Genomic DNA, 27,983 nt, shown 5'->3' with positions numbered 1-27,983 from the left:
TATACCCACTAAGGCAAAGCAGAGAAAACATGTCACTGCTTGTGCAGTCAAGGGAGCAGACAGAAGCGAGTCTCACTTGCAAGCAAAAGGTCTTCCAAGAGACACGGCCGGTAACCACAGCTCCACCAAAAGATGTGCAGATAATTAAGTGGAAGGAGAAGTTTCACTTTTCATCAAAGTGAAAATGACTCTGCTCTCCAAGAGCTGTCTTGTTTAATTGCAGTCATTTAGACATTTTGAGGGGGAAAAAAACCAACCCAAAACCAAAACCAGGCAAAATTGTCAAGTCTCCTGGCAATGAGAGAATGATATGGAGGAAAAACATTAGAGAATCACATCCCCTCACACACACATAATAAAACCTTCGCTGTTTGAACATCAACTTAAAAAATGAATGAAAAAAAAAGCAGCTAAGAACAATATAGAGATAGTCCCATTAGCTTTTCGTTAAACTCAAACGTCTATCTTTGTGTCTTTGAAGCGTAACCAAATACATTTTTGTCCTTTCTAGGTTTTCAGTGAGAGAGTTCTTTTCTGTACTGACAGTTTTCAAGGCATCTCCAGCTGCGTGACTGCCACAGTGGGTCGTGCGGCTTGCTCCTCTGATGTTAGCAAGAACAGAGAAAATAGAGAAGACCGCCCTCTTAAACAGTACTTTGGTTTTGTCATGCTGCACTGAGACACCACTCAGCTTCTGGTGTTCCTTGCTTTTACAGTAAGTGCAAAAGGGACTAAGCCTCTATTTTAATCCCTGCCAGCATCCAGGCCTCTGCAGTGGGCAGAGTTAAATATTGATAAGGCAGACATACCCTAAGTATTTTGCCAAAAGAAACCTGAAAAATTACTTTGGAAGCAAAATATAAAAAGTTATCAAGTTTATAAATGTGAAAGCTTGCACACGGAGTTGGCATTATGCACAAAATTCAAAGCATGAAGGTATTTGTGCCTTTAAACTGTGCCTGTTTCTGTTCATGGTAACTTTCTTGGTCGTACCAAAAAAAATCTATAAAATACATGAATAGCTGGTAGAAGTTCTAGAACAACATTCTAAGTAAAATAAATGGCAATATTACCATTGGCATTACCTTAAAAAGTACAGTAAAAATAATGTAATTTTTCATTGCAAAGGAAACTTATTTGAAACATAATAAATTATCACACAGCATGCTCCCATTTTATTGCATCATAAAAAAAAAGATGCAGAATATGGAGACTTAATAGGTAATTTATTATATATCAATGCAAATAATTCTGAGCATGTGTGTTCCCTGACACTTGCTTATGTATTCTGGAGATACCCAAAAAAGGAAAATTACTTAACACTTAACAATGCAAATGTGTTTTCTATATCAGGTTTAAACATCATTTGGCTTAAAAAAAAAGATTAAAAGCTTTTGCTTTAATAATACAGAATAGATATGATGGGCCTTTGGTGTGCTTTTGTAAGACATATTATAAAAAAGTTATTGGCATAAGAAAGCCTGGTATTTTAAAACAGTATGTATCCCAAGGGTAGTGTTGATCACACAGAGCTGGAAAGCAAAGTTAAGTGCTATTAATCTTCAATGAGAGTTCTGGTTATTTGCCACACTGTAGCAGAGAAAAGTCATTTGGCTCCCACATTAGTAAACTGCTCTTTCTCATCATTTTCACTGTAACACTTAAAAAGGCTGACAACAGAGAGACAGAACAGATTAATTAGGTATTTAGGACGAATTAATATCAATCGTGGTGTCTTACCAACATTAAATAATACCAACTATATTTTTTCCAGATTTATCAGAAATGATACAATTTTAAACCTGTGTGATTTTCTGAAAGTTTTCTTTCAGAAAAAAAAAAATAATAATCTGAGGCTGCTCCAAAGGTATTATCAATGCTTAGTTAATGAATTCAGCTGACATCTACCGTATTCACTTTTACTACACAGGCATTAAAGATTTGATCAGGGTTTTACCACAGACAAAATTTCAAAATTTTATTAACAAAATAAAAATTTTGTTTGGGGAGGAGGAAGAGTGAGCAAGGAGCCGCATAGTGGTCAACTGCCAGTTGTGGCTAAACCACAACAATATTGAAGGTTAAAATGTTGAAAACTCATTCACAAATTACCATTCTTTTATGAAACCCACTTACGGGTTAAGCTGTTCATCTCAAGTTAGCCATTACAGTATAACCTAAAATTCAAGTTGCCAAAACGTACAGTGATTAGCTGCTTGCCTCCTCTGTACTCACAACAGATACTTTTATTGCTGACATTAAAATTGTCCATACTTTGAGAGAAAAAAAAAATAATTGCTGGTATTTCTTTAGTCATAGGAGTACTCTCTTTCTTTTTTAGGGTGAGGAGGGGTTTTTTGGTGCTGGAATTTTCAGATTTTCATTTTAAAATTGTCATTTACAAGCTCTTTCCCACATGCAAGTAAAGAACATTTCCATCTTCAGTAATGCTTTCTATTTTGAAGCCTATTATGCAATGAACAACTAAATATGTTTAACCAGTGAGGCAACATAAGCTCATTTAAAATGGAGTACAGGCATTGTTAACGTCATTGTTCTGGCTGTTTCAAAGATCCAGCAGAGAGCTGCTACACTTGAGGGCTTTTGATATATTTGCGTTCTCCCAAAACACATAGTTAAGATTCTGTGTTTCATTTATAAACAAAGGTTTCAGTTATTTCAAATTTATTTCAAATTTAAAAGGTTGAGATCTGAGCAAAATCTAGTCTACCCAGGACTAGATATATCTCTTGTGAGAGCTCTAATTATAGCTCTATTATTAAAAACTAGGTTACAATACGATCCTTTGCTATCATTACATACACTCTGCAGAACTTCATTATTTTATAAATAAACTTATTTTGAGGGCAAAGAAAAGCTCTTTCTGAATAAAATATTAAAGTAATATGCTCCACATTTTTAAAGTTGCTTTGAGTTTCAATTTATTGCACACCATTTAGATGGTAAACCAAGAAGGTATCACTAAAGAAAATCATACACAGTGTCTATGATTAGAAGGGAGAAAACACAAAGGTCTCTTGGATTACATTCTCCCATTTCTTATACTTCTAATTTGCGAAGTGTTTTGTCTCACAAGCATAACCCCCCAACTTTTGGCCTATCTTACTGAAACAATGATTAATTGCTTATGGATGAGTCACATACTGTAATCTTTAAAGCACATGTTTTTTTGGATAATCCACTTTCTGACCAGTAAAATGAGTAGGAGTTAGAGAGAAATCTGCTCTTTTGAGAAGCTGTAAGAGAGACCTTCAAATGCATTTTCCCCAGTTTTTCCATTTAGAGCATCCCACCTGACCTGCCAAAAACAGTTTGGAGAGAGACATGGCCTCACCTATATCAAGTGTAATCTTGCTGACAGTTCTGCTAGTTTTCCCTAGATACCCTTTCACAGACTTCTTGGAGCACTCCAGAGGTTTCTGCACATCACAGACGGAAAACTGCCCAGATGGTGTGGTTGAGAGTGTGTTACGGATTTCAGGTTAGGGACTTGATTCATTAGCTAAGTGGTAGCAGAGTTCATTGCTGAACTCAAGGCATCTAAGTCCAAAGTATCTACGCATGATCCAACTAAAATATCACTGCGTGCATGGCCAGAAGAGGGACTACTACTTCCCTTCAGGACTGTGATTCAAACAATAGTTTTTTTTCCCCCTCACAAATAAAAAATATACGTGGGTTCTTAAATTATGCTGATGACACATAAATTAGAAAATTATTTTTCAATAATTTACAACTTCTGACATTAAAAGCATTATTTGTCTTTACATCTCTAGTCATGTGAAAGCAACTTGCAGATGCGAGTGTTGTAAAAGCTCAGTCTAAGTGTACTGAGACACAGGTACTCTCAAAACTGAATTTTTAGGAAAGGAATACAGCTCTTTGGGGGCCAACGCACTATAGACCCAACACAAATGAAGATTTAGAACATTTAGAACCAAGATTTTTCTTTGACAGCATAGGTGTGGGGGGGTTTAGCTATGGAGGGTGGTGGATGGGTATATTGTAGAAAATTATTATTTGTATAAAACTATTTCATTCAATCCTAAATATTTTACAGTTAATTAATTCCACTACTCACAAATAAGAGAAATGAGTGACATAATATATTCTTCTATCTTAATTTTGACCCCGTAGGCTAATCTGCTCAACGGCACCTCTAGAACTATATAGGAGTGAATACAAACCAATTCTACAATGAAAGTCATTTATTTAACACTTTTACAAAGCTAACAATGATGAGAAATCGCTAACCAGGAGTAGCCCGTTAACTGAAATCAATTCCACAGCTAGAAGTAGAAATGGATTTGAACCACTGAAAACAAGTCAGGAGAAGAATGGGGATAAGCTGTAGATTTCATGTGGAGATCCATTTTAATGATTTGAAGACCACCCCTCCCAAAATGTCTTGGTCTTCAGAAAAGGGAGAAACACAGTCCCAGGACAGCACACAGCTATTCACTATGACTGCTCACGTTACTGCAGAATACAAGCAGGGCCTCCTGTATTTCTGTCCTGAAAACCCTAGAGAGAAAGAAAGCTTGCACGATACGTCACCGCGCTGAAGAGCAAACCATGCTTTCTGCATGTGTACCACACAGGCAGCCAGCAGGTATTATTAAGCTTACCAGACAGATGTGATTTCCAATTTCAGACCAACTATTCTGGTGGTATACATAAAAATTTTGTAGGACAAGAGTAATTTGTCCAAGATTTAAAGATCAAGGGGTTTTTGGTAGATTTGTTGTTGAAAGAAAAAGACCCTGTCCAAAACATAGCTGATGTATGAAGCAGAAAAAAATCTTGAACCATAGTCTTCAGGAGGTTTTCCTCAGAGTCCAAATGAGGTAGAGGGAGATTAGTACTTCTCCAGTATGTTTATGAATGCTTGTTCACATACAACTAAAAATATTAGTTATAGAACTGAAGTAAAAGGTAGCTAAAATACCATTAAAATACATTCCACTGAACTAGAATTGGAGGAAGACATCTAGATCATTCAGATGACTGAGTCAAACCTACCATTCAAAGCATCTGCTGATACGTCATATTTTCTAAACCCTTCATAATTCTTGTTCTTCTCCTGTAGACCTGCTCCAAGTTTCCTCAGCAATTGCAAGCTTTGCTATTCCATAAACCAACCACTTCTGAGAAAGCAACGCTCTAGGAACATGACATTTTCTTTAGATATAGAAGCAACAGTTACTCTTAGGTTTCCCTAACTATTTCTGTGACCGTAACAAGGCCTAACTGGCAATACATTTCAAATTAGCTTGTATCATATGACTGCTGCTGGGGCTACTTCTTCATATACGGAACACCAAGATAGTAAATTACTCAAGCTAAAATCTCACTATTGCTTAGTAAAATAAAATAATTACATCTTTCACTTTCTGTCAAGCACTTCCATTATCACAGCCATAACAAATTTGCTTTTTTTCCCTTTGTGATTCCCCACACTTTCCAGAGCTTTGCTTTGCTTTATTATTGCCAGCACAGTTATGCCCCTTTTTGTATGCATACCTTTTACTTCTGTCCTAAATATAATACTTCACACTTGTCTTGTAATTCATCAATCCATTTGAGACCATTTGCTCAAGATTGTATTTCATCCTGATCCAGTCCTCCAAACTGCTGAACATGTCTGCTGTAAAGATGCTGAGCACTAATGTGTGCTGTCTAAATCACTTGAATCACTATTAGAAAATGCTTCAGACCATGGAAGAGTCCTGTGGGACTCCCCGTTGGACTGAACCACTGCTGAGCATGTTTTTCAACATTATGGTGGTTGTATTCAGATTATCTTACTCCTCTTTTTTAATGAGGAGGATCAGATGGGACACAATCAAAAGCCAGACTAAACAGAAGATATATCACAGCTACTATTTCATTGTTGTCTATTGCCAAGTATTCCCTAGCAGATAAAATGACAGATTATGGGATTGATTTAGTTTATTACTGGCAAGTACAGTTCAGTAATTATCTCCTAGAAATTTCAAAAATGTTTAATCAAATTAATAGTTTGAGCTCAATTTTTCCTGCGTATTAAAGATAAAAAATATTATATACTGCTAGGAGGGGCCCCTTTAAATAAGTTAGTTATTTGCTCTTTTTTCCAGTACATTTGAGATCTTTACCATTCTCAGACATAACTATTTCAAAACATATTATAATTGACTTTCATAATTTGCTGAATGGATCACACCTCTTATGTTTGACCTTGCTACTCTCCAATTCATCTGGTTTTGTTAAATTTGTGATTGCAATTAGAAACAAGAAAAGACAAGCCCAATAGAAGGAAACTCCTCTCTATATTAGGAACAAAACAAAAGACTCCAATAAACAGTAATACGTCTGCATCACTAGTTTGAAAAAAAATAAAATCAAATTGAGGCAGAGAACATTTTGAGAAGAGGATGGCTTTTTATATTTCAGTCCCTACTGAAATCAAGGGAATAAAACTCAGACATTTTTTCTAATAAATCAGTCAACTGCATTCAGCAATACCTGAAACTTGTAGCTGGTATCTTGATAATTAAGCCTCAGTGGGAGACTATAGTTTTTTTTGAAAAACATACAAAACATATTTTGTTTTTTAAATAAATAAAAAAAATTAATTACCTTAGCAAACTGTGCATTTATCCATTTTGTGAATGTTTTCTTTTGAACATCTTCCCGTTCATCTGCCAGACAAAAGCAAAACACTTCATTAGAATTATTCAACAAAATAGTACAATATTATTGATTAAAGCTTCGGTCTTGGTTTGTAGTAAAGCTACTACTAATAATTCAAACACATTCAGGGCACATAGTTGGATGTATTCTGTCTTTGACAATTACATCAATATATTTTTGAAAGCATACAGGTTCCCTTCACAGTCATGGTCTATATCCCTAGCTGATCTCAGCCATCCTGTAGTTTCTCTTCTGGAAGAGAACAAGTTGCAGTACGATCTGAAATATCCCATTCAAATCTTAATTTCCTATAAGTATAAAAAAAAAGTTACCCAGTGGTTTTGGCAGCAGGAAACTCTTCTACAACACTTTTAGAAAAGTACTTGAAATAACAATTTTATATGCACATCCTCAAATTCCTTGAAGAATCGAAGCCTTCTGGACTACAATGGTAGTCCTCCATTGGCAGCCCCTGCTATACCTTTTGTTTTTTCTGCCTTGCAGCTATTTACCTGTCACAATTTGTAATATCTTTTTCCTCCAGTGGCAAAAGAAAACAAACAAACAAACAAACAAAAAACCAAGCCTAAACAACCCACCACAGGTTTGTTCAGCCATACATGAAATTCCTTCTCAATTCTTTAATACAAAAAGCATTACAGAGGGAGATGATTATCTTAGACCTTTATTTCTGTATCTAAGTTGCAAGTACAGTCTCGATGCAGAGTGAAACTGGACACACAAAGGTGCAATTCTGATGTATTTTATGTAGGTGGGAAAAGAAAGATTCCTTCAAATGAGAACCTAATAAGCATTTGCTCAAAAAGATCTATTAGGCATCATCCCTGAAATAATACAGAAGGGCAGACCTCTTTGTATGACAAAGTCAAACCAAACTAGAATTAAAGGGCATATATGGAAAAGGTTGCAGAATGCTTATACGAAAATAAAGCTCACTCAATGCTGCTTTTTCATTTGCAGTAAAATTCTCTACACTTCTTAAATAAAAAGGGATATTAAATTCCCATCTGAAATGTTCAGCAATTAATAATGTTAATGGATTCAGCTGAATTTGAACCACAAGTATGGATGAGCTACGTGAGAAATGCACAGCATTAATAATGTACTTTGCTTTCCCTCCCTCCACCCCTCCAAGGAGACAAGCCAAATCTTTTTGATAGAAATATATCTTTTGTTCTTAAAACCTCAACTCAACAGCACTTGTGAAAAGTGCCTTTTCACAAAAATGTTTTTGATTCTCAACAACACTAAATACTCATGAAAAAATAATACTAGAGTTTGTAAAGCTACTGTTTCATTATAAAAAAACTTCTGCATGCAGGAAGGAGTGTATTCTAATTGCTTTCAGATGATCATAACTGCAAAGATTGACAATGCAATAGTACTACTGGAAACATTCTATAGAAGTCAAGCATTATATATGTTCTGCCACTAATATATATTTGTTACAATAAACTTTCTAGAGTTCTACTGCTGTCTATCCCAAATAATGCTTCTTGCTTTATCCCTTGACTGAAAGTGATATTTGAATAAATATTCATTAAAAAGCAACAGCATGTGGAGAAGATGCATGCTTTTGATAGTAAATGATGCTAAAGCTGTTAAAAATTTTATTTTCCCCCACTAGCATCACTTCCCTCTTTGTTGACTGTCAGTAAGCTGTTTATTATATGATTTTTGAATTATTCCAGCCATGTGCAATACACAAAAGATTGGAGAATCAAGGAAGATGCGTTTTGTTGGTGGAAGATACATATTCAATCTGATGTTGTATTGCAAACTTCTTCAGCAACTCTATATAAAATATTACATATAAATAGCTATTTCTGTTTAATCTTCTCTGATAAAAATGTGAAATGCAAGCTTAAGATGGGGCAGAAGAAAAGTATGTGGTATTTAGCAGGCAAAAGGAAAGAGGCAAAACTGCCTCTTTCAAACTGTTCACACTTCCACTTTTCCACCCCAGGCTACTATAATAGCATATTCAGTAACAGTTTGGGGGGGGTGGGGGGGTGGGGGGGGTGTTCCACAAAGATATATACCATAAATTTAACTGCTAGTCACCAATTAATTCATGGCCATTGAGCTAATAAAAAACACAGTCTCCTGAAGAAAATGAGACTTAAACCCACAATTTGAGTGTTTGAAACTTATTGCAAGCTCAAGCAATGCTCTATTACCTTTGCAAACAGGAAGTTATTCCGTTGCTGTTATCTTTATACAGAGATCATTTCAAGAGCTTCTATCTCTAGGTGCTTGCTCTGACAAGTTTATACCACAGCAATTTGTTAGTGACAGTCTCCTAACCTAAAAAAGAATCAGTCATCTTTTGTTTATGCATGGCATGATTTCCCCATGGTAAGCATGATGTTTTTTTCCAAAAAGATGTTCTCCTAACCCAGATTTATGGATTGAATGCTAGATGTGGAAGCTGAATGACATTTGTCTGGGTGCTGTAGAAACGTGCCAACACCACTCGGCTGCCACTTTCATAATGCTGTGTTTATAATAGAGCCTTCAGCAGCGAGCCGATGGATGCCCTTGCAGGTGTTTTTACTGTGAGTCAATAATAATAATAATCAAATGGCCAGGCAGGTAATTCCTTCAGCTGTTCAAGAATAATACAGTATGTTTACTTCTTTTCTTTCAAGCTGGAAGAATTGCAGAATAGTGTACTGTCTCTCTTCAGGTTAAATCTAAACGTGAAACACTGCACACACAGATCCTGAATTCCTTTACCGCAATAACAATGCGATCACTTGCCACAGCAAAAGTATGCTTTTCTCAAAATGCTGGAGTGAAACAGGCTTAACCTCCTTTCTGTGGGTTATCGACTCAGAAAATTAACACACAGTGGTCTATAGAAAGCCTACCAGAAAAAAAGATACTGACCTGTGAGATTTATCTGATTTTCATGTACTAGAGCCTCTAGCACCACTGAATAGACCTTGTTTCCACTAGAACACATTCACAAATTAATCTTACAGTTGTGATATATTTCTGGTAAGACGAGCATTCAGCTTTGCAACTGTGGATGCAAACCTCTCAAATTAGCTAACTGCACATTTGACTTTAAAAGTATTATTCCAGGCTAGAGCTCATACGAAATTATGGCCAGGAAAGAAAGTGCAGTATTAATGGAGCTAATCATCTGATAAAGGATAGTTCTAAGATTTAATCAGGTGGCAAAGCTAATAGAGACAAGTGGTACACTGAAGAATGGTTAGGAACATGCAATCAGGATTTAACAGAACAAAGATGCTGTTATTAACAGCAAGTGGTTACCAGACAACTTTCCTAGATACTTAATAAAGCAGTTCATGTTTGCAACCTGCTACTCAAATGATATGCCCTTCTATTTTCCACAAAAAACCCCAGCACTATGTTGTAATCTGTCAGTAAACTACACTTATTACTACAGTTATTTTTCCAACACCCCCCCCCCAATACCACCAAACGCATTAAATAAAAAATGGAAATAGGAAAAAAAAAAATTCAAATATCTGATATACTCTAGATACTATTCTGAAAGCATACAGCAGTGTTAAAAAAAGTCATAAAAAAGCAATATTTTTAAACAATGTGAGCTGACAAATACCAAGTAGATCTTACATGAACAAAGGTTCAGAAAAATACAGTATATATGTCACCACATCATTTAATTTATATGATATAGGCCACTCACACAGAAAACATGGAGTGAGGGGAAGGAAGCTTCCACTCTTTGGTGTACCCTTCTCTATTTTTCATGAGCATCTTCAGCCTTTCTTCCTCTTGACACAACTGAATAAATTATACTTTCCCAAAACAGTTGAGGTTGGAAGTCACCTCTGGAGGTCATCTGGTCCAACCCCCCTGCTCAGGCAGGGTCACCTATAGCAGGTTGCCCAGGACCATGTCAAGTCTGGTTTTGAATATCTCCAAGGATGGAGACTCCACAGCCTCTCTGCTTATGGCCTGCAAGATCAAGACTGCATCTTTCCTACCATCTGCATTCTGCCTTCCACAGATGTGGGTGGTGGTTTCCGATGCAAGTAGCTTAGAAAACTCTCCTCCAGAGTAAGTACAGCCCATTTTTGAAAATTAGAAGACATTCAACGTAAGTTCACTGGCACTTCTGGCATATGGGAAATGAGCCATATCCTCAGATTATAAACTTTAATTTTAAACAAACAAACAAATCATTGTCTTTAAGGTGTCAATAAAGACATTACATAATATGTGGAAAATATTTGAATCACTGCAGAGACAGACAGTAACAGAAGGCTTGGTTGTGTGATAGAGGATTTTATGCAGTCTCCAGCAAGCAGTTCCATCACAGGTTGGCACACAAACAGGAAAGGAGACTTGTCTTACTCTGTTACAGTGTTGCCTTGAGCTGGGTTAAACAATAATTGAATAGCTGTCTTTTGTCTACCAGGAGCTAGCAGGAAAAAAAAAATAGAAAAAAAGAAAAAGAAAAAAATTCCCCTGTACTAGCTGGAAACTTTGAAATAATGCTGTTAAGGCAGGTGTCAATTCCTTCATTCATTGCAACTGCAGGCTCATCGAAACACCGCACTTTAGAGAATAAAACCATCAAAATTGCTATTTGATTTTCTAGCAGCCAAACAATGCAGATTTAGAAAAGGCCAGGATTTGCTTCAGTGAGTGGGAGAGAGTACCAGCAATGGTGGGAGCACTAGGAACAAAAGAGGCCACAGATAGTCGCATTATTGATACTCTGGCTCCATCGACTCACTGTTCTTAGAGATTTCCAGCACATTGTTACATTACTCTGTCAGTAACTATAACTGCTGAGAAATGTTCCCTTCCCATTCTTGCTTATCTGAGGGGGGAAGAAGAAATCAATGCAATACAATGACTGAATGATATTTGAGTGGACTAGCTTTGATTTTTAGTCATTGAGGTCATCCAAGACATTCACAAGCTGACAGGAAATACAATAGACTGCTTTGACAGACAGCCAATGATTCGAAGTCTATTGCTCATGTAAGGCAATATGTAACATAGAATTCTTTGTCCATCTTCTATAAATAAACTGATGAGCAGTGTGTTGACTTTATCTGAATACTGTTAAGACTCTCTGTTCTCTATGCTACCCCCTTGAGACTTTGCTGTGGAACCTGAGTGAAATCACCATAATCTGACCATCTCAGGCTTCTCAAAACACTGATGAACCTATTCAAAAACTCAGCAGAAATGGGAGACTTCAGCATCTAGAAAACCCTCATTTTTTTTGTTATATGTATATATATATATATCTATATGTAAAAGTACAACTCAGTCCTGTGAGAAATAGCATATCAACATTTTCTGACGACATTTGGTAAGATTCAAGGTAAATTTAGGAAAGGAGCAGAGGTATTACTATGCCGAAAAGACTTATTCACAACTCTGCTCCCCTCCATCCCCTCCTTCAAATACAGGAACTGAGAGAGAGGGATTCCATTTGCTGCTCAGGGGAAAGAGAGAACAGCTCTAAGAGCCAACCTACAGGATTTCTGCTGACACCATAGACCTAGATTGAACCCCAGGATGAGAAAGCCTTTTATTTTTCTCATTTCATTATGTTAGCTGGAATTGTTCTCTCATTATAAATGTTTAAAGGAAACTGCTTCCTGGCTTTTCTGCTTTTTTAGTTCTTTAAAACATTACAAGTGCTTATGTATAGTCTCATTCTTCTGACCTAACTTTGTCTAATTAGTTATTTAGGAGAAAACTATAGAATGCTTTTGAGGACCAGTATGGAAGTCATGGGGTACAAAAGGAGCAGGAGCAGCACAAAGGATAGAGAACACGATGGAGGGCCAGCCTGGAACAGGAGGAAAAAGAAGAAAAGAAAACAACAATAACAAAAGATGAGGAAGGGGTGGGTGGGGTGGAGTTGGGTAGAATACAGAAAGGGAGGGAAACACTTTTTCCTGGTTTGGCAGAAAAAGGGAAAAGGACATATGAAGAAGTAGTAGTGGGATGGAAAAAGTCAGAGACAAACACTTTCTAGAAAGAAAAAAAGATGAAGCATTGGTTGTGATATCTGGTAGCTAGGAGATCATACACAGGGAAAGCAGTGCATTTGACCAAGAACAAAAGGACCACCCCAGCATGTGCAGCAAACCAGCACAGTAGCACAGTGTGATCTGTCTCTCCAGGCTATTAACCGCTTCCAAAAAGAAAGAAGAAAAAAAAAAAAAAAAAAAAAAAGACTAGCATCCAAAAATACCAGGGTAACACAAACAAGCTACATAGGATCTCTAATACAACAGCAGCCGGCTGTGAAATGCACACATAGATCTGGGTTTTGACCAAATTAATGTAATTTGCTGCATGTCTGTTAAAAACAAACAAAAAAAAGGTGCAACTCCCAAGACAAAAGCAGGAGTAAAATGCCAGTGGAATTAAAATAAATAAATAAACAAAATAAACAGAAATTCAGTTCACATTTCAAGAACATTTTAAGTATACACAACATGGAGTATTCAGCTCCAATTCATACATTGGTAATGGCATTCTCAGCAGTTGGCCTAGTCCATCTCTGGTCTACCACACACAAACACTCTTTGGGAACTGATCGTACCTCCTCGTGTCTATGGATTTGATCCAGGAAGAAGGAGCAGAACTACTAATAGGCAATAACCTTCCTGAAGGGCCCCATGGGCTGGTCGTTGTCTTCTCGCTGGCTGGCTGTTAAGTGGAGTAGCTAATGACTGTAGCTGCACAGGTTGCAAAAAAGGTAGAGAAAGCCTCAATGGACAGAAAACTCCCCCACTTTTTTCTTTTTTTCTTTTTTTTTTTTCTTTTTTCTTTTTTCTTTTTTCTTTTTTTCTCTTTTTTCTTTTTTTTCTTTTTTTTTCTTTTTTTTCTTTTTTTTTTCTTTTTTTTTTTCTTTTTTTTTTTCCTGAGAAGCTTCCTAAGACTTCCTTTCTTCTGATTTTGCACAGAAGGTAAGTAATCTTTGGAAGAGAACCCTGATTTCGTGTCTCTTGTCATGAGCAGAGCAAGGGCATGGGAAGAGAGTAGCAGTGGTTTCCTCTCCCCTCTCACGTACCACCACACTGACTGTCAGGACACCCACCGCAAACAGCCGGGACCCACCCTTGCCTTTGGCTTTCAAGAACAAGGACTTGAACCAGTTTTGAATCACACTCTGCCAAAAATACCCTGGTCTCCTAGTTATTGACAGCTTTGCAAACACAAGCTCTACTGGTTTTGCCTATTGGTTTTCTTTTATTCTTTTCTAACCAGCGGTTATTTTGGATCCAGGAAGTTTTTCCCAAACAGAAATCACTCCTAAAATGCAACCTAAAAAGCATCAATGTTCGAATACATCAGATTTCTCTGCAAAAATAAATAATTTCTCAAAACTAAAGAACAAAGCTATCTCTGCCTGAGAAGCTGGTGCTCAAAAAGGAAGGAGTTAAGGACTTAAGTTATCATTACGTGAAAATACATTATTATTCGTGAAAATACATTATTATTCATTTGGATATTCAGCCATGCATGAGCAGTGTCCCCTTTATTATCTATTTTTCAATATCATATACGTATACTGACAAATGAAAACTAGGCTTAAAAACATATTAATAGAAGCACATGCTATTTTAGCTTCATACCATCATTATAATAGCATTTTCTGAATACTGTAGATGATGTATTACATCTTAAAATGAGGTAACATTTGCCTTCACTTAAACCCCCATGATGGTTAGAAGTGCTATACCAGCTGAAACTACTGCAGTTTGCAGAATAGTGTATGATTTAACTAGATTATCAACTTTTTGGCAGACAGATACCAATGAAATCATGATGCTACTACATTCAAGTACTTTGAAAAAAATGCTAATAGAAATTATTAAAAAGCATTTTTTTTTATTGTTAAGAGTAACAAAATGCATTTGCAGGCTAAGTGCTTAGTGCTATAAACAATACTAAATTCATTAAAAATTCACAGAAAATTTAGGGAAGCTTACCAATATTACCTGAATAGGAAAGAAAAGTAGGAGGAGTTGATAGATACTAACTTCATCTTGTCAAATGAGTAACAAAATGAGGAAAATACCTTACTATTTCTTGATGGATTATTTTGAACAGATTTTTTTTCTGTTCTTATTTACTGATTAGGGAAGCACAAGTTAAATGCTGCTGATGCATCTTGCAATGTTACATAAAATCAACAGGTATGCCTTTTGCCATATAGATTTACCATTATTATTATTATTGTTATTATACATAAAACGTATTGTAACTCCACAGCTCAAAGCTGCAATTTTCACCACAGCTGATGAAAGATACTTTGATCCTTTCATCTCCCAAAGACAGCTAAGGATTTGTAAGGTCGGTTAGCAGAAATCACACTCTGCTCGGAGCAAAGAAGCAAGAAAGCAACAGTTGCTGCTCAGCCCCATCTCTGGTTGTTGGTCTGACTTTGACAAAAGGGTACAACCTAACTGACATTTAAAAAAAAAAAAAAAAAGAAAGGTTTAAGTTGTTTGAAGGAGTGACTAGATGTGATAAATAGATTAAATACATCTTGACCGTATTAACTCTGGTTTCAGATGTTCTTACTTTGAAATCATTTTTATCCCTTCCCAGAGAAAACAGGTATTGTTAGCAGAAGAAAGATGGAATCAGTATCAGCTTTTTTTTTTTTTTTCCCGCCCCCCTCCTCAGAGCACATGCCTGTTTTCATACGCTGCTCCGTGCGGAGGAAGGACTGCAGCGCCAGGACAGATGGATAGGCTCAGGCAGGTAGCGTGGCAGCAGCAGTCCCTCTGCGAGCCCTGACATACAGCCAGCACCAGGAAAATCCTCATCAGTTAAAGACTAATAAAATTGGTTTGTGTACACAGCGCGTCTGGTGACAACCCATAATAAGCGTTGTTACTCCTCTGTACCAATGATCCGAGAATTGCTGAAACTAATTCAAAATGAAAGCAAGCGCTCTCACCTCGGTGGCTGTTAGCGAACCCCAGCGTTATAAATGTTCCTGTCACTATTGTGGGAAAAGTTACACGCCAGAAAACAGCAGCACTGGCAGATCCTGTATTTCAGCAATGTCACAAAAAAAAAAAAAAAAAAGAAAAAAAGAAAGAAAAAAGAAATCCCCACAAAATAAGAAACTTGGTTTTAAAAAGGTTTAAATGGTTCTAGCCTTTATGGTTTTCACCAGGAAAGTTGTTATAGGCACTGTGAGGACAAAAACTGTGATAAAGGAGCTGTGGCCAACAGTGAAGTTTGATTGCCAGGACACGTAGGCTGTAGGCTACTTGGGGTTTTTTTGTTTGTTTGTGTTTTTTAAAATTTGGAGGGCAGATCAGCATTTAGGTGATCAGCGGGCCACCTCAGAGTAAGCTGTGACAGAGGCGCTGCGTGGGAGTATTATTATAACAGAGAATAATAATTTAAAAAAAGTCCAAGTTATGTAACTAGATAAAATTACCCACAATTTTCATATTCATAGCTTTCATGAACAATACACAATTTTTTGTTTCTTCAGAAAACAGAAAATAAATGCTTTCTGTTAGACTGACCGTGTCTTTCCTTAGCTGATTTTTACCACCTAGGTTTCTATTTATGTTCAAATACAAAGGACAAGGGACCAAGATAGCAAGGTTTATTCATGAGCCAGTCAGAGCAGCATACATCAAAAAGATGAGCCCCAAAAAATAAGAGCCCACAAACTTTCTGAATGATAGACTGTCGACTAATAACAAATGAAGCTGAAAGAAGCATCAGGATTTAAAACAGGTAATCAGAGTCTAAAATATGACACTAGCACCTAGTGTTTCACACAAGCTTCTGATGTAAAAATGAAATTGCTGTACTGTTTTCAGCAAATGCCACCTAGTGATACGTAGCTGTAACGTTTGGAAGTGCTTTGATTTTTATGTATTTTTCTCTCAGATTTTCTGATTTGCTTCTATGAAAAAATCAGACAAACGCCGTATATTGTCACAGACCATCAAAATTCATGTCACACACATGCTGAACACAGAGGAGGATGAGTTAACTATATGTGGAGGACCAACATTCAGCTTGTATTAAAATATTCCTTACAAATAACCATGCTAAATATGCAGCGGTGGCTAGCGCTACTCTGTAATATTTCAAGTTCCTTTTTTGTTCCTCTGTCAAAAGCAATTAGAGAACAGGCTGTTCTAGTCTGCTTGAGTGACTGCTGTCTACTTTATTTCATCTGACCCAATTAGTGTCTGAGTTAATTAGTAGAGGCTGCCACTGAGACATGTATCAGAGAAGTTTGCAATTAATGAGACCAAGGTGTTAATATGCAATTGTTTACAATACATGCACCCTGTTTTTAGAGTGAAGATACTGTCATAGCAAAGCTGACAGCATTTACTGGCCCACAGCTAGGATTCACTTTATTATACACCATTTGCAAATCTTTGAAAGAAAATAAAACATGCTTCTAAGAACAGCTGTATAAATTAAAGGTAAGTGATCGGTGTTTTCCACCTCTGTTTCAACCTTATTTGAAGTAGCCAAAGTAATGTTGAACGTGTCTAAATCAAAGTTGGGATTTATTTCATTTGCATAGAACTATTACAGATTGTGTTTTGCCAAGTCTCTTTTGTCTTCCTCTCACCATCCCCAAGCATCCCCCCCTCTCAACAAGAGAAAAGAAAGGATAGACAAAGACTAAGATAAAGCATTTAAAAAGCCGCTGTTGATACTGACCAATTCGGGGGGGGGGGGGGGGGGGAGCTAATAGAATAGAATTTAATTCATCTAAACCCTTTCCAATTTCACAGCTACTTTATACTTTTTGTAGTGGCTCAATAGTGCAAGTGACTGAAGAATCTTAAATTTTCAGAAATACACATGATGGGGTTTGAGTGTTTAATTAATTGGTGTACTAAATATGCTCGTCTCTTATTACCGCACATTTGGGAAAGCTGCTACTGTTTCCTACAGGTGAAGGATAATACAAATTAGATAAAAGTCTAAATACCATACCAACACTTGATAGAAAACTTGGATTACAAAGCATGTTAAATGTGCGTCCCCTACTGCCTATAATATAAAGCATTCTTGAAAGGAAAAAGAAAGTCATTGAATATCTAGACAGCTCATAAGCAACACTTTGCAAACAGCCATAATGTTTACTGTAGACTGTAAGTAGTTCTTCCTTCAGCTTCTTTTTGAAGCTTCTAATTTTTCATTTAATATCTTTAGTTGGGAAGTGACTGAAAAAAGATTGAAATTGGAAGAATATTGAGAGAGGGAGAACTGACTCTTTTTGTTATTAACATATTTAAAAAGGAGAACACAACAGCAATCGGTTTTATTCTTCATCCTGAACATGGTGACCACCATTACAAAGAAAATGCACTTTTTAGTACTTTTAAGACAAAATGTATTAAAGTTCGAATTCAGCAGTGTGCCCAGAGCCACCAACTGTTCCAATCCTTTTTTCCTAAGAAACCGCGGGGAATAAACTATCATTATATGAAACAGGCATTATAAGCCATAAAAATTATGTCACTGTACACAATAGAAGCTCTTTAGGTGGCATACCATCCTTGTCTATCAATTTATACCGTGCATAGCATTGGTTTCTGGTCCAACTTCTGTTTGTCAAGTACTGCTTTCAGGAGGAGGCAGCCTACAATACCCGGGGGAGGTACAGGATGCATTTCTTTATCAGCAGTCAGGCACAGGTCCCACTTAGGAACATTTTAATGTCTATAATAACATCAGAACAACACTTTGCCACATGTTATTAAACATATTGTTTACAACTCTACAGATACTTTTCAGATTGTTTTTAAGTTGTCTAAGGACCTAACCAAAAGTACTAAGGAATCCTATCCAAAACCCATCTGCCTGGCATTAGTACATTAGGCATCTGTTAAATCTGAGTAGTTAGTCCTGGGCTGGATGCAGAGTTCGTCCATGCATGGGGATAAAGCGCAACATCTTAATGTTATCTTGGGAGAGTGGAGTAGAAAGAATTGGGGAAAAAAGTAAAAGAGGAACAGGGACACAGAGGTAGCAAGGAAGAAAGAGGAGAAACATAATTCCTTTATCCACATATTGAGCCATTTTTCCATGCTGGGGGATGAGGAAAAGTAAAGGAGGGAACAATTTTTAGAAAGATGACATCATTAAATTTTGTAACATCTCCTTGAAATTATTACTCCACATCAGAATATTTGAAGCATTAGTGAAATACTTGAAAATTTGATTTAAGAGGGGTACTGCTCATTTTCTCATTAAGTGGGCATTGTCTGAGGAAGGTACAAAAATATTTGCAATAGCAAGATAGCTTATTTATTTATTTATTTATTTAATGCAGATCTCATGCCCTCTCAACTGAAACTAGGATTTTCTGGCTGCACCAGACATGAACATTTTAGATAACTCTAACACATATGCTGCCTGTATGTATTCTGTGCATTCATCAGGGATTTTTCATTTCATACATCATTCAAAACTGCTTGTAGTGAATGACTTCATACCTATAACATTAGGTGAGGATTAAGAAATATCAGTATTGATTTTGGGACAGTTACCTATCATAAACATTGATTTTGATTTCAATTCAGTGCCAACTCATCAGCTCTCCTGAGAGGAGCGACATCTTAATATAGATCCAGTACAGAAAAAGAAGAAAAACATCTATTTGTCATTCTTTTTCCAGTCTAGAAAACTCAAGGCAAGTGTGACATTTCACAACATCATAAACTACATTCAGGAAACACACTGTTGTTCTATTCCAATGTTTTTGTAACAGTAAAGAAGAGTAATTTTCTTTGCAGCCTAATGCCTTCTAGAGGTACCTCAGTCAAATCATATAGATATTTCGATCATATTCATCCTAATAGAGAAACAGAAGTGAGTAGCTAAGTTTTAGCTTCTACCTTGGAGGATTGTACAAAAGACCAAATGGAAACATTCAGGGCTGTACAGGCCAGAAAACACACAAGCCGGCAAAGAGAGGGAAGGAAGGAAAAACACCGCACCAAGAGAGACTCCCCCGCTCCACTCCCCCTGCCCCCAGGAACCCAAACCACTCCCATCAGACCCCAGTAAAATGTCTCCCTTCATCAAGCGAGGCGATGTTCCAGACAACTGCTCTTTCACGATGCATCCCAGAGTCTCCCCATACATTGTGTTTATATCACAATATTCAAAATGTGCATCACGGAAGTTTCAGTTCTGGAAATAGGCCTTGTATCTACTGATTTCCACTAGGAAATGGTTGTTGTTTTACTGCTTTATTTGCATATACCGATATTGAAATCTATAGGTATTTTTAATAAAGTAACAGTAGACGCATTAAAAAAAAGGACATGTATTATAATTTAAAAGATCTGAGCATGCACAAATGCTACTGAAGTCAGATGAGAATAATTAGGTGTTCTAAACCTTTGAAATCAAACTTGGAAATAGCTTAGGATTTAATGGATACTTTCCAAGACAACTATATTTCTTCCATTTATAACATGCATAAGAAGACATATTTAAAAATTAAAAGGAGAAAGCATGTGTATTTTATTAGTGAATTTTTATACCTCTGGTAAGCTCAGAATAAACATTTCATTGAACAATGGCAAAATGGCAGGTGAGGCGGAGGTGTCGCGCTATACATAAGGGAGACGTTTGATTGCACAGCCCTTACAGTTAGTGATGATGTGGTTGAGAGCCTCTGGGTAAGGATGAGGGGGATGGAAAACAAAGAAGATGTTGTAATGGGTCTACTACAGATCACCCAGCCAGGATGTAAGCACTGATGGGCAATTAGGAAAAATTTCTGGATCGGTACCCCTTGTTCTTGTTGGAGATTTCAAATTCCCAGATATCAGCTGAGAATATCATACTGCTGTGACAAGCAGATCTTGGAAATTCTTGTAGTCTGTAGGAAATACCTTCTTGTCCCAGTTACTCAGTGAGCCAAGTAGGAAAGATGCCCTCCTCCTAGACTTCCTATTTGTGAATAGAGAAGGACTCGTAAAGGATGTGATGGTAGGTGGCTGCCTTGGCCACAGCGATCATGAAATGGTTGAGTTTAAAATTTTCAGTGTAATGAAAAGTGTAATTTTCAGTTACAGCAGAGTTGCTACCCTGGACTTCAGGAGAGCAAATTTTAGGCTATTCAGGGGGCTATTTATCAGAGTACCCTGGGAATCTGCTTTTGAGGGCTTAGGAGTCCGTGAGTGCTGGTCAGTCTTTAAGAACCACCTTTTAGAAGCACAGGAGTGGGCAATCCCACTGTGTCATAAGTCAAGCAAGGAGGGCAGAAGACCAGCTTGGCTGAACAGAGAACTCCTTGCGGAGCTCATGAGGAAAAAGAACCTGTCTGATCTCTGGAAGTGAGGTCAGGCTTTGCAGGAAGAGTACAGAGCTGTGGTTCGCTTATGCAGAGACAAGAAATGAACATTAGGAAGCATTTCTTTACGGAGAGGGTGTTCAAACACCAGAACAGGCTTCCTAGAGAGGTGGTCCACGCCCCAAGCCTGTCAGTATTCAAGAGGCATTTGGACAATGCTGCTAACAGCATGCTTCAACGTTTGGCCAGCCCTGAATTGGTCAGGCAGCAGGACTAGCTGATCGTTGTAGGTGCCTTCCAACTGAATAGTCTGTTCTACTCTATTCTATTCTAAAATGAGATGGGAACAGGAATGCAACACAAGGCAAATAACTTGTTCTTCTACACAGTCTTTGTCTGAAAGTCTTTGAAAAGGCTTTTGTTTTGCAGAAACCAGAATTAGGTGCATAAGAAGGGGATCTAATTCTTTCTAACTGCATTTACATCCCATTCAATAAGTTTTTCCGATGATCAATATAAACCAGCAGCTTCTCAGTAGGAACATGCCCAAAGTAGTATTTTAAATAGAAACCCCAAAATACATGTTAAACAAATGTGAAAATACATGGATACCTTATTGGGAGAGGAAAGAGAGAGGAAATGAGTATTCATCTCCAAAAACTACTGATAGAAATCTTACCCAAGAAGCTGAGACTCTTACATTGTGGCCTTGACAGCTACTAGAATATCTTAAAGTACAACCATTTTGAATATCCAACAAATACAGTCAAACTTCAGAATAGTTAAAAAGCAAACTTAGTACAAAAAGTGAATTCCATGTGAATTACGTTACTGTTATAATAGCTTTATTACTTTGCAATTCTCTAGTGGTTCAATTCCATAATCTCAAACAGCTGTATCAAGCTGAATGAAATAAACCCCATATCGAAATGGAGCTAAGACTGAATGCCTCTGAATAACCACACAACCCAAAAAATAAGAAAAGCGAATCAAACCACCTACAATGTCATGTGACAAGCACATGCAACGTTGAACAATGGAGCAAGGGCAAAACTTTCAGCTACTTCAACACCAATACTAAAATCTAAGCAGGAAACTAAGACAGATGAAAAAGAATTTGAGAATTTTCATCCCTGCATAGGTTGCACAAACCAGTAGTAAAAAGTACGTAAGAAGCAGGAAGCCAGACAGCAAAGCTGGTGGATGGAGGGGCACTGAGGGATTACTAGGCCATTGCAGACACTCATCTTTGCACTGGTCTTTATTGCTGAAGACACTGAGGAGATTCCCACGCCTGACATGTTCTTTGTAGCAGGTAGATCAGAAGAATTGCATCAATTTGAAATAAACACAGAGAAAGTATTAGGCCGTATTAGTAAGTTATATGGCAATAAGTCACCAGGGACGGTAGGCATGCTCAGACTTGTGAAGGAATCTGAATGAGAAATTGAAAAATAGCTGGCCAAGGCACATAACCTGTCATTACCAATGGCAGCTGAGCCAGCGTGGTGGTGGGTTGCCCGTGCAGAAGCCATGAAAAGGGCTCCAGAGAGGATCCTGGGAGCTACAGACTAGCATATTTGATTTCCATTTCTGTTAAGATGGAAGTGTCTGTAGCAAAGAGTTTATCCACTGGACACATAGATAAACTGGGAATGAGTCAAGCTGACTTCACAGTCAAAGGAAATCTAGCCTGTGACCTGCTGGAGTTCAGTGATGCTCTCAGGAGGTATGTGTAGGGGGAACCCAGGGGACATCATATACATGTGTTCCAGCAAAGCCTTTGACAATGTTCCATGCCCAAGGTTATTAAAGAAGCTAAATTTCTATGGGACTGGAGGAATAGTTTGTTTACAGATAGAAAGCAAGAAGAAAAGGGTAAGGCTCAAGAGATCTTTCTGGTTGAAGACAAGGCAACAGCTAGGACCTCCAGGCACCCGAATGAGAGAGGAAACAGAAGGCTCTTTCAGGCCATGAAATGCTGGGAACATCATCCAGTCATGAAGAAGTCTGGGAAGCCCTCACGAAACTGAGTAAGCCAGCAAAAAGGTGGCCAGTGACAATGAAGATGAAGTGGTGCACCCAGGGAAAAGTGTTCTAAACAATGCCAATATGAGGTTGAGCCCAGAACAAGCAACTATAAAAGAGGTCCTGGAGTCATCATTGACGGTTCTGTGAAATAATCGTCTCAATGTGCAAAGCACATAAAAAGCCACTCAACATGGGGCATCCCCACATGTGCTGTGAACAAAACAGAAGGGGTCATTTTGCTCTCATCAAAGTCTGGTGTGCCCATACCTGAAGGGCTGCATGCAGTTCTGGTCTCCACATCTCCAGGAGGATGCAGTGGAGTTAGAGAAGGGCAAGCAGAGACAATCAAGGGGATGGAGTTGCTGCTTTATAAGCAGTTACTCAAAGAGCTGGGACGTTTCAGTTTGGAGAGATGGTTTGGGGGAGAGAAGACGGAGACATGAAAAGCATGAATGGGAGGGAATTTCTAATAAAAGCTTACAGTACATGAACCAGGGGAAACTCACAGAAATAAGAACATGTTGGTTTAGAACTGATCAAAGAAAGTACTTTACCCATTCTTTACGAGAAAGTTCAGATAGCACTATACAAAACAGTTCAATGCATTAGAAAACAATTGTCCTCTTCCCTGGCCCAAACCAAATGTAATTCCTATTTTCTTCAAATTTCTCCTTCAGTTTATTGATTATACACCTCCTTTGCACGCTCTTTAATTTCTTCTATGTTTTCACGCACCAAAATTTGAATCTGGTTACCCATTCTCCATATGGCTCACACTTGCACTGTGGAACTCCCGAACATACAAAATCCCTGGGCCAAATATGTAAAAGGATTGAAAAGAAGTTATAAAAATTTAATAGTGGAAAGCTATATAGATGGATCTGAACACAAATATCCTGAGGCAGCCCTTAGCTTCAGTACCAACTAATTACTGATATCCAGAAGCTGCGAGGTATTATTTACCATGTAAAAGATTCTTGTTTCACATTATTGCTAGATGGACCTTTAGGCTAATTCAGTGCAGATCATGATTAAGAAAATTAGAATGACTTCTGTGTTTTGCTCCTTTTACTCAACTCACAGAAGTAGTATTCTTTGGTCAACACAAGAACCAAAAAGAAAGTATATTTTTCAGAATTTTGAGAAGCGAGGAATGAGCTGGCTACTCCTCTAATATTTGCATTGCCTAACAACTAATTTAGCAACCACATAAATAATGTCTATGTTATTTTGGTATTTCTACATCACTAATTGTCAGGCATTCTTCGTCAGGATCATCAGCTTGATGACAATGACACACAGAGGTTAAATCACTTGGATATCTAATTAGTCATCAGAAACAACGCTTCTGTGACATTCAGGCTCCACCTAACATCAGAGCAGAATCCAGAGAGTTTGTAACCAAATACTAGGTTTGGAAATTAAAAATACTGCCATTCCTATAATGGAACAAGTGGAAAATCACACAGCAGGCAGCTAGAGTAATAAAAGTAACATGGAAAGGATTTCTAATGAATACAAAACAACTTACAGAGGTCAGATTGACATGGCTGTCACATTTCAATCAATGCAAATGGAACTCTTAAAATTCTGTTCTTAATTTCTATTTTATTTTCCCAGTAAAAAGGAAAAGGAGTGCATTTCAAGTCTTGGACATTTTTCCTCCGTTCACAGTTCAATCCTGAATGGAGAAAGAACTTTGGGAATACACAATTCTACATATTAAATTGTCTATACACTTAAAGAGACCACTGTGCATAAAACCTCATCCTTTTTCAATTATTTCTGTTCAAACCGTACTCAAATGTAATACTTAAAGATAGGAAGAAAGCTTAAGATAGCTTCTAAATTGTGTTTGTTCGTATAATTGTGCATGCAGATATTATGTGAAAGGATAAAATGTCGATATTTGCCTTCTGCTAGGTTTTATACATTGCAAGGAACTACCCAGAGCATAGACTCAACTTTTGGACTAACCAAAGTGAGCCTGACTATTAACTTAAATATAGAAAAATTTAATTGTCATTTCCCATTTCCCCATGAAGATAGGTGTGGTCATGAGAAAATAATTTCCAGTGCTAACAGCAAATATTTTGACAGAACTATTCATTGGGGCAGAGGAAGAAGCAGGATACAGAAGCAATATGAACACAAAATTTAAAAAATGTGACTATACTTTAATGTGTGTTAAATTATCTTCAAGAAAAAAGTACGGAATTATACTCTTAGTAAAAAAATTATTACAGTAAATGGAAATATGACTTAATGTTTCAATTTTGTCTCTATAGAAGTGCATTACACTGTAAGATAAAATTAAGGTATGAGACTTTTTTTTTTCATTCACAAAGTTTTTTAAATCTTTACAGACAATTAGATGGATAATTGAGATTTCCAGATTCACTATGAATAGTGAATAATCAGTCAGAGAAACACATACCAGCTGTTATTTTTATTAGCTTAATGCTCTTTGCTACATTTTTGTAATATTTTTCACAGTCATCACTGGCTTGTACCACCTAAGCCTCACAGAAAATACAAGAATGACTTTGACATAACATTCAACCAACCTGTATTGAGAGCTTCTCATCAGAACTTAAGTCTTTTAAAAGTTGGAAATGTTTATAGTCTTGGAAACAGAAACAGTTAATTTAATTCATCTTCCTTTTAGCTGTTGATTTATTTAAATGCATTTGATTTAAGGCAAACATTTAAGGGTTGGCTGGCTTTTATTTTAAAATGGAACAGATGTACACCTACTTTTCAATGTACTGCACTGTCAAGACATTCCCCACAGCACTCCTACAGTTTAAGGCTCTGCTAGAACATACACACACGCAGGAGCCTGTTGTATATTTCAACTTTGAAAACAAACAAAAAAAATATTGAATGGACAGAAGAAAAAAAAAAAAAAACCATGAAGAAAAAAGTAGTTTCCTGTTTCACAGATATTGGAAGTCACCCTCCTGGTTGAAAGGAGGGGAAAAAGCAGTTCCATTGCTTGAAATGATGCATGTTGCTTTGTTACTACATATCATTGGTGATTTTTACAGTCTTGGCAGATTAAGCAACATAGTTTGAAATAACTGCCGTAAGTATAATACAAATGCTAAGAAATAAGCAAATGATGAAATTATTGCCTGCTATCAGTTTGTAAAGCTTAATAGCTTTCCCAAGCTATTATTTTTCCATAGAACTTTACATCTTTGAAAATGCTTCTATACTTTAAGTAACATAGAGTTACTAGGAATACAGTTGGCTTTGATTTTTACTGCAAGCCTTGTCAGAAATGTAAGCATTTTACAATTTTAAGAGTTGAGCTTAGATATTACTTTACAGAATGGATTATTACTGAGATTAGATGCTGCTTTAGAGAATGAATTATTAGTGCCAAAACCATTCCAGGTATTAGCATTTTGTGCACTTGTTTACACCATACAATGATACAGAGATGAAAAACTGAAGAAGAATTAATTTTAATTCTACAAAATTGGAATTCAGCTAGACAAACTGATTGTTAATTAACACAGACTTTCTATGCACATTCAGAAGACTATAAAAACGAAGACATCAACAAAGTGATTCAGAAACTAATTACAAACAATAAAAAAAAAAATCATCATGAGGTAATTCTGAAATGCATCCATATTGAAATTTTGCAGTATTTGTATCAAGTGAAATGTATCTTAAGTGGCTACCCAAGGAACCAATTCGAACACACACGTACAGCATATACACAGATATACATGCTTAAAGTAGCAAAGTTTTTGCGGTGAGTTCTGACCTTCAGATGTATCAGAACGCTCTATGACTGATTAGCTGTGACAGAAGCAAAATAATCACGCATATGATCTTCATTTCTGCAAGTGTTCAAGCAGCCGCATCTCTGTATTACTGATACGCTAACATAGCTTTCCACATATTTCTGAAAGATGGCACATACATCCAATGATGTTTGATGACTTTTATTAAACTCTTCAAGCAAGAAGTGTTCTCCTCACTTCCAAGTATTTATGAAGATTGTTTTCAATTCTAATGACACTAAAGTGAGCATTAAATGTGGTTCTTGTTCCTTAATCCATGATTTAATCTAGGAACATAAACTTTAACCTATATGTGTAAGCAGCTCTTTTCAACTTTTATACTGTATATTTGATTGCAGCTGCCTTTTCCCAATGTTATTACTAGCTGTCATCTTCACTTTACAAACTGCAATCAGGCTTGATGGTTAAAATGCATGAACTACATTTCTGAGAGCTGTTATATAACAAAGGCCACAGATTGTGTATCTCAGATACCTTTCCTATCACTGACTATTTTTTGGCAAACTACTACCCTCAACCATTGAGATTAATTAGTGCCTCTACATTTTTCTGCAAGATGTATATACATGGTATAGGAGTCCCATGATGAAATAGCCGGCTCTGCAAATCTAAACCACCATGCACGGTGTTACAAAAAGTCTCATCACCCAAAAGGCATTCCAGATATACAGTCAACCACCGCTAACTTACAAGTACACAAAACAAGTCCACCCACTTTCATTCTCTACAAGGTGGGCTGGTCTGCTGGTATCTTTGCTGCCCTTCTCCCAAAACCTACACTTAGATGCCAACAGAATCCAGAGTGCTCAAAAATTGCAACAATTACGCCACTGACATTTACAAGCAAGTCATTAGATGAAGAGAATATGAGCAGAAGCATGCCAAACCAAGAGAATAAGCCAAAGAAGCACATGCAAGAATCGTGGTTTGTTTTTTTTTTTTTCTTTTTTTGGTAGGCAAAATTAAAAGCAATTAACTGTCTAAAAGAAAAAAAAATAAAATCAAATCTGAATCTGTCCTCAACTCTAGACTCTAAATTGGTTATGCTGTCCTTCCTCCCAGGTTAGGAAGGTCTTCTCCCTGTGTTGCGGCTGGTGAACCACCTGCTAAATCAGCCAGCA

General features: G+C 37.0%; 1 protein-coding gene across 7 annotated transcripts in view; it reads right to left on the bottom strand.

Annotated features, from left to right (window-relative positions):
• The window catches only part of DMD (dystrophin), a 1,313,294-nt gene that overhangs the window by 1,007,895 nt on the left and 277,416 nt on the right, over window positions 1-27,983 (bottom strand). For all 7 annotated transcript variants that reach the window (XM_054840966.1, XM_054843533.1, XM_054803063.1 and 4 more), the window contains exon 2: window positions 6,643-6,704. In XM_054840966.1, coding sequence (XP_054696941.1) covers window positions 6,643-6,704 — 62 coding nt within the window. The remainder of the gene's footprint in view (window positions 1-6,642; window positions 6,705-27,983) is intronic.

Source organism: Grus americana, chromosome 1, assembly GCF_028858705.1.
Source record: "Grus americana isolate bGruAme1 chromosome 1, bGruAme1.mat, whole genome shotgun sequence".
NCBI classification, from domain to species: domain Eukaryota; kingdom Metazoa; phylum Chordata; class Aves; order Gruiformes; family Gruidae; genus Grus; species Grus americana.
This window is presented reverse-complemented; position numbering and strand designations above follow the sequence as displayed.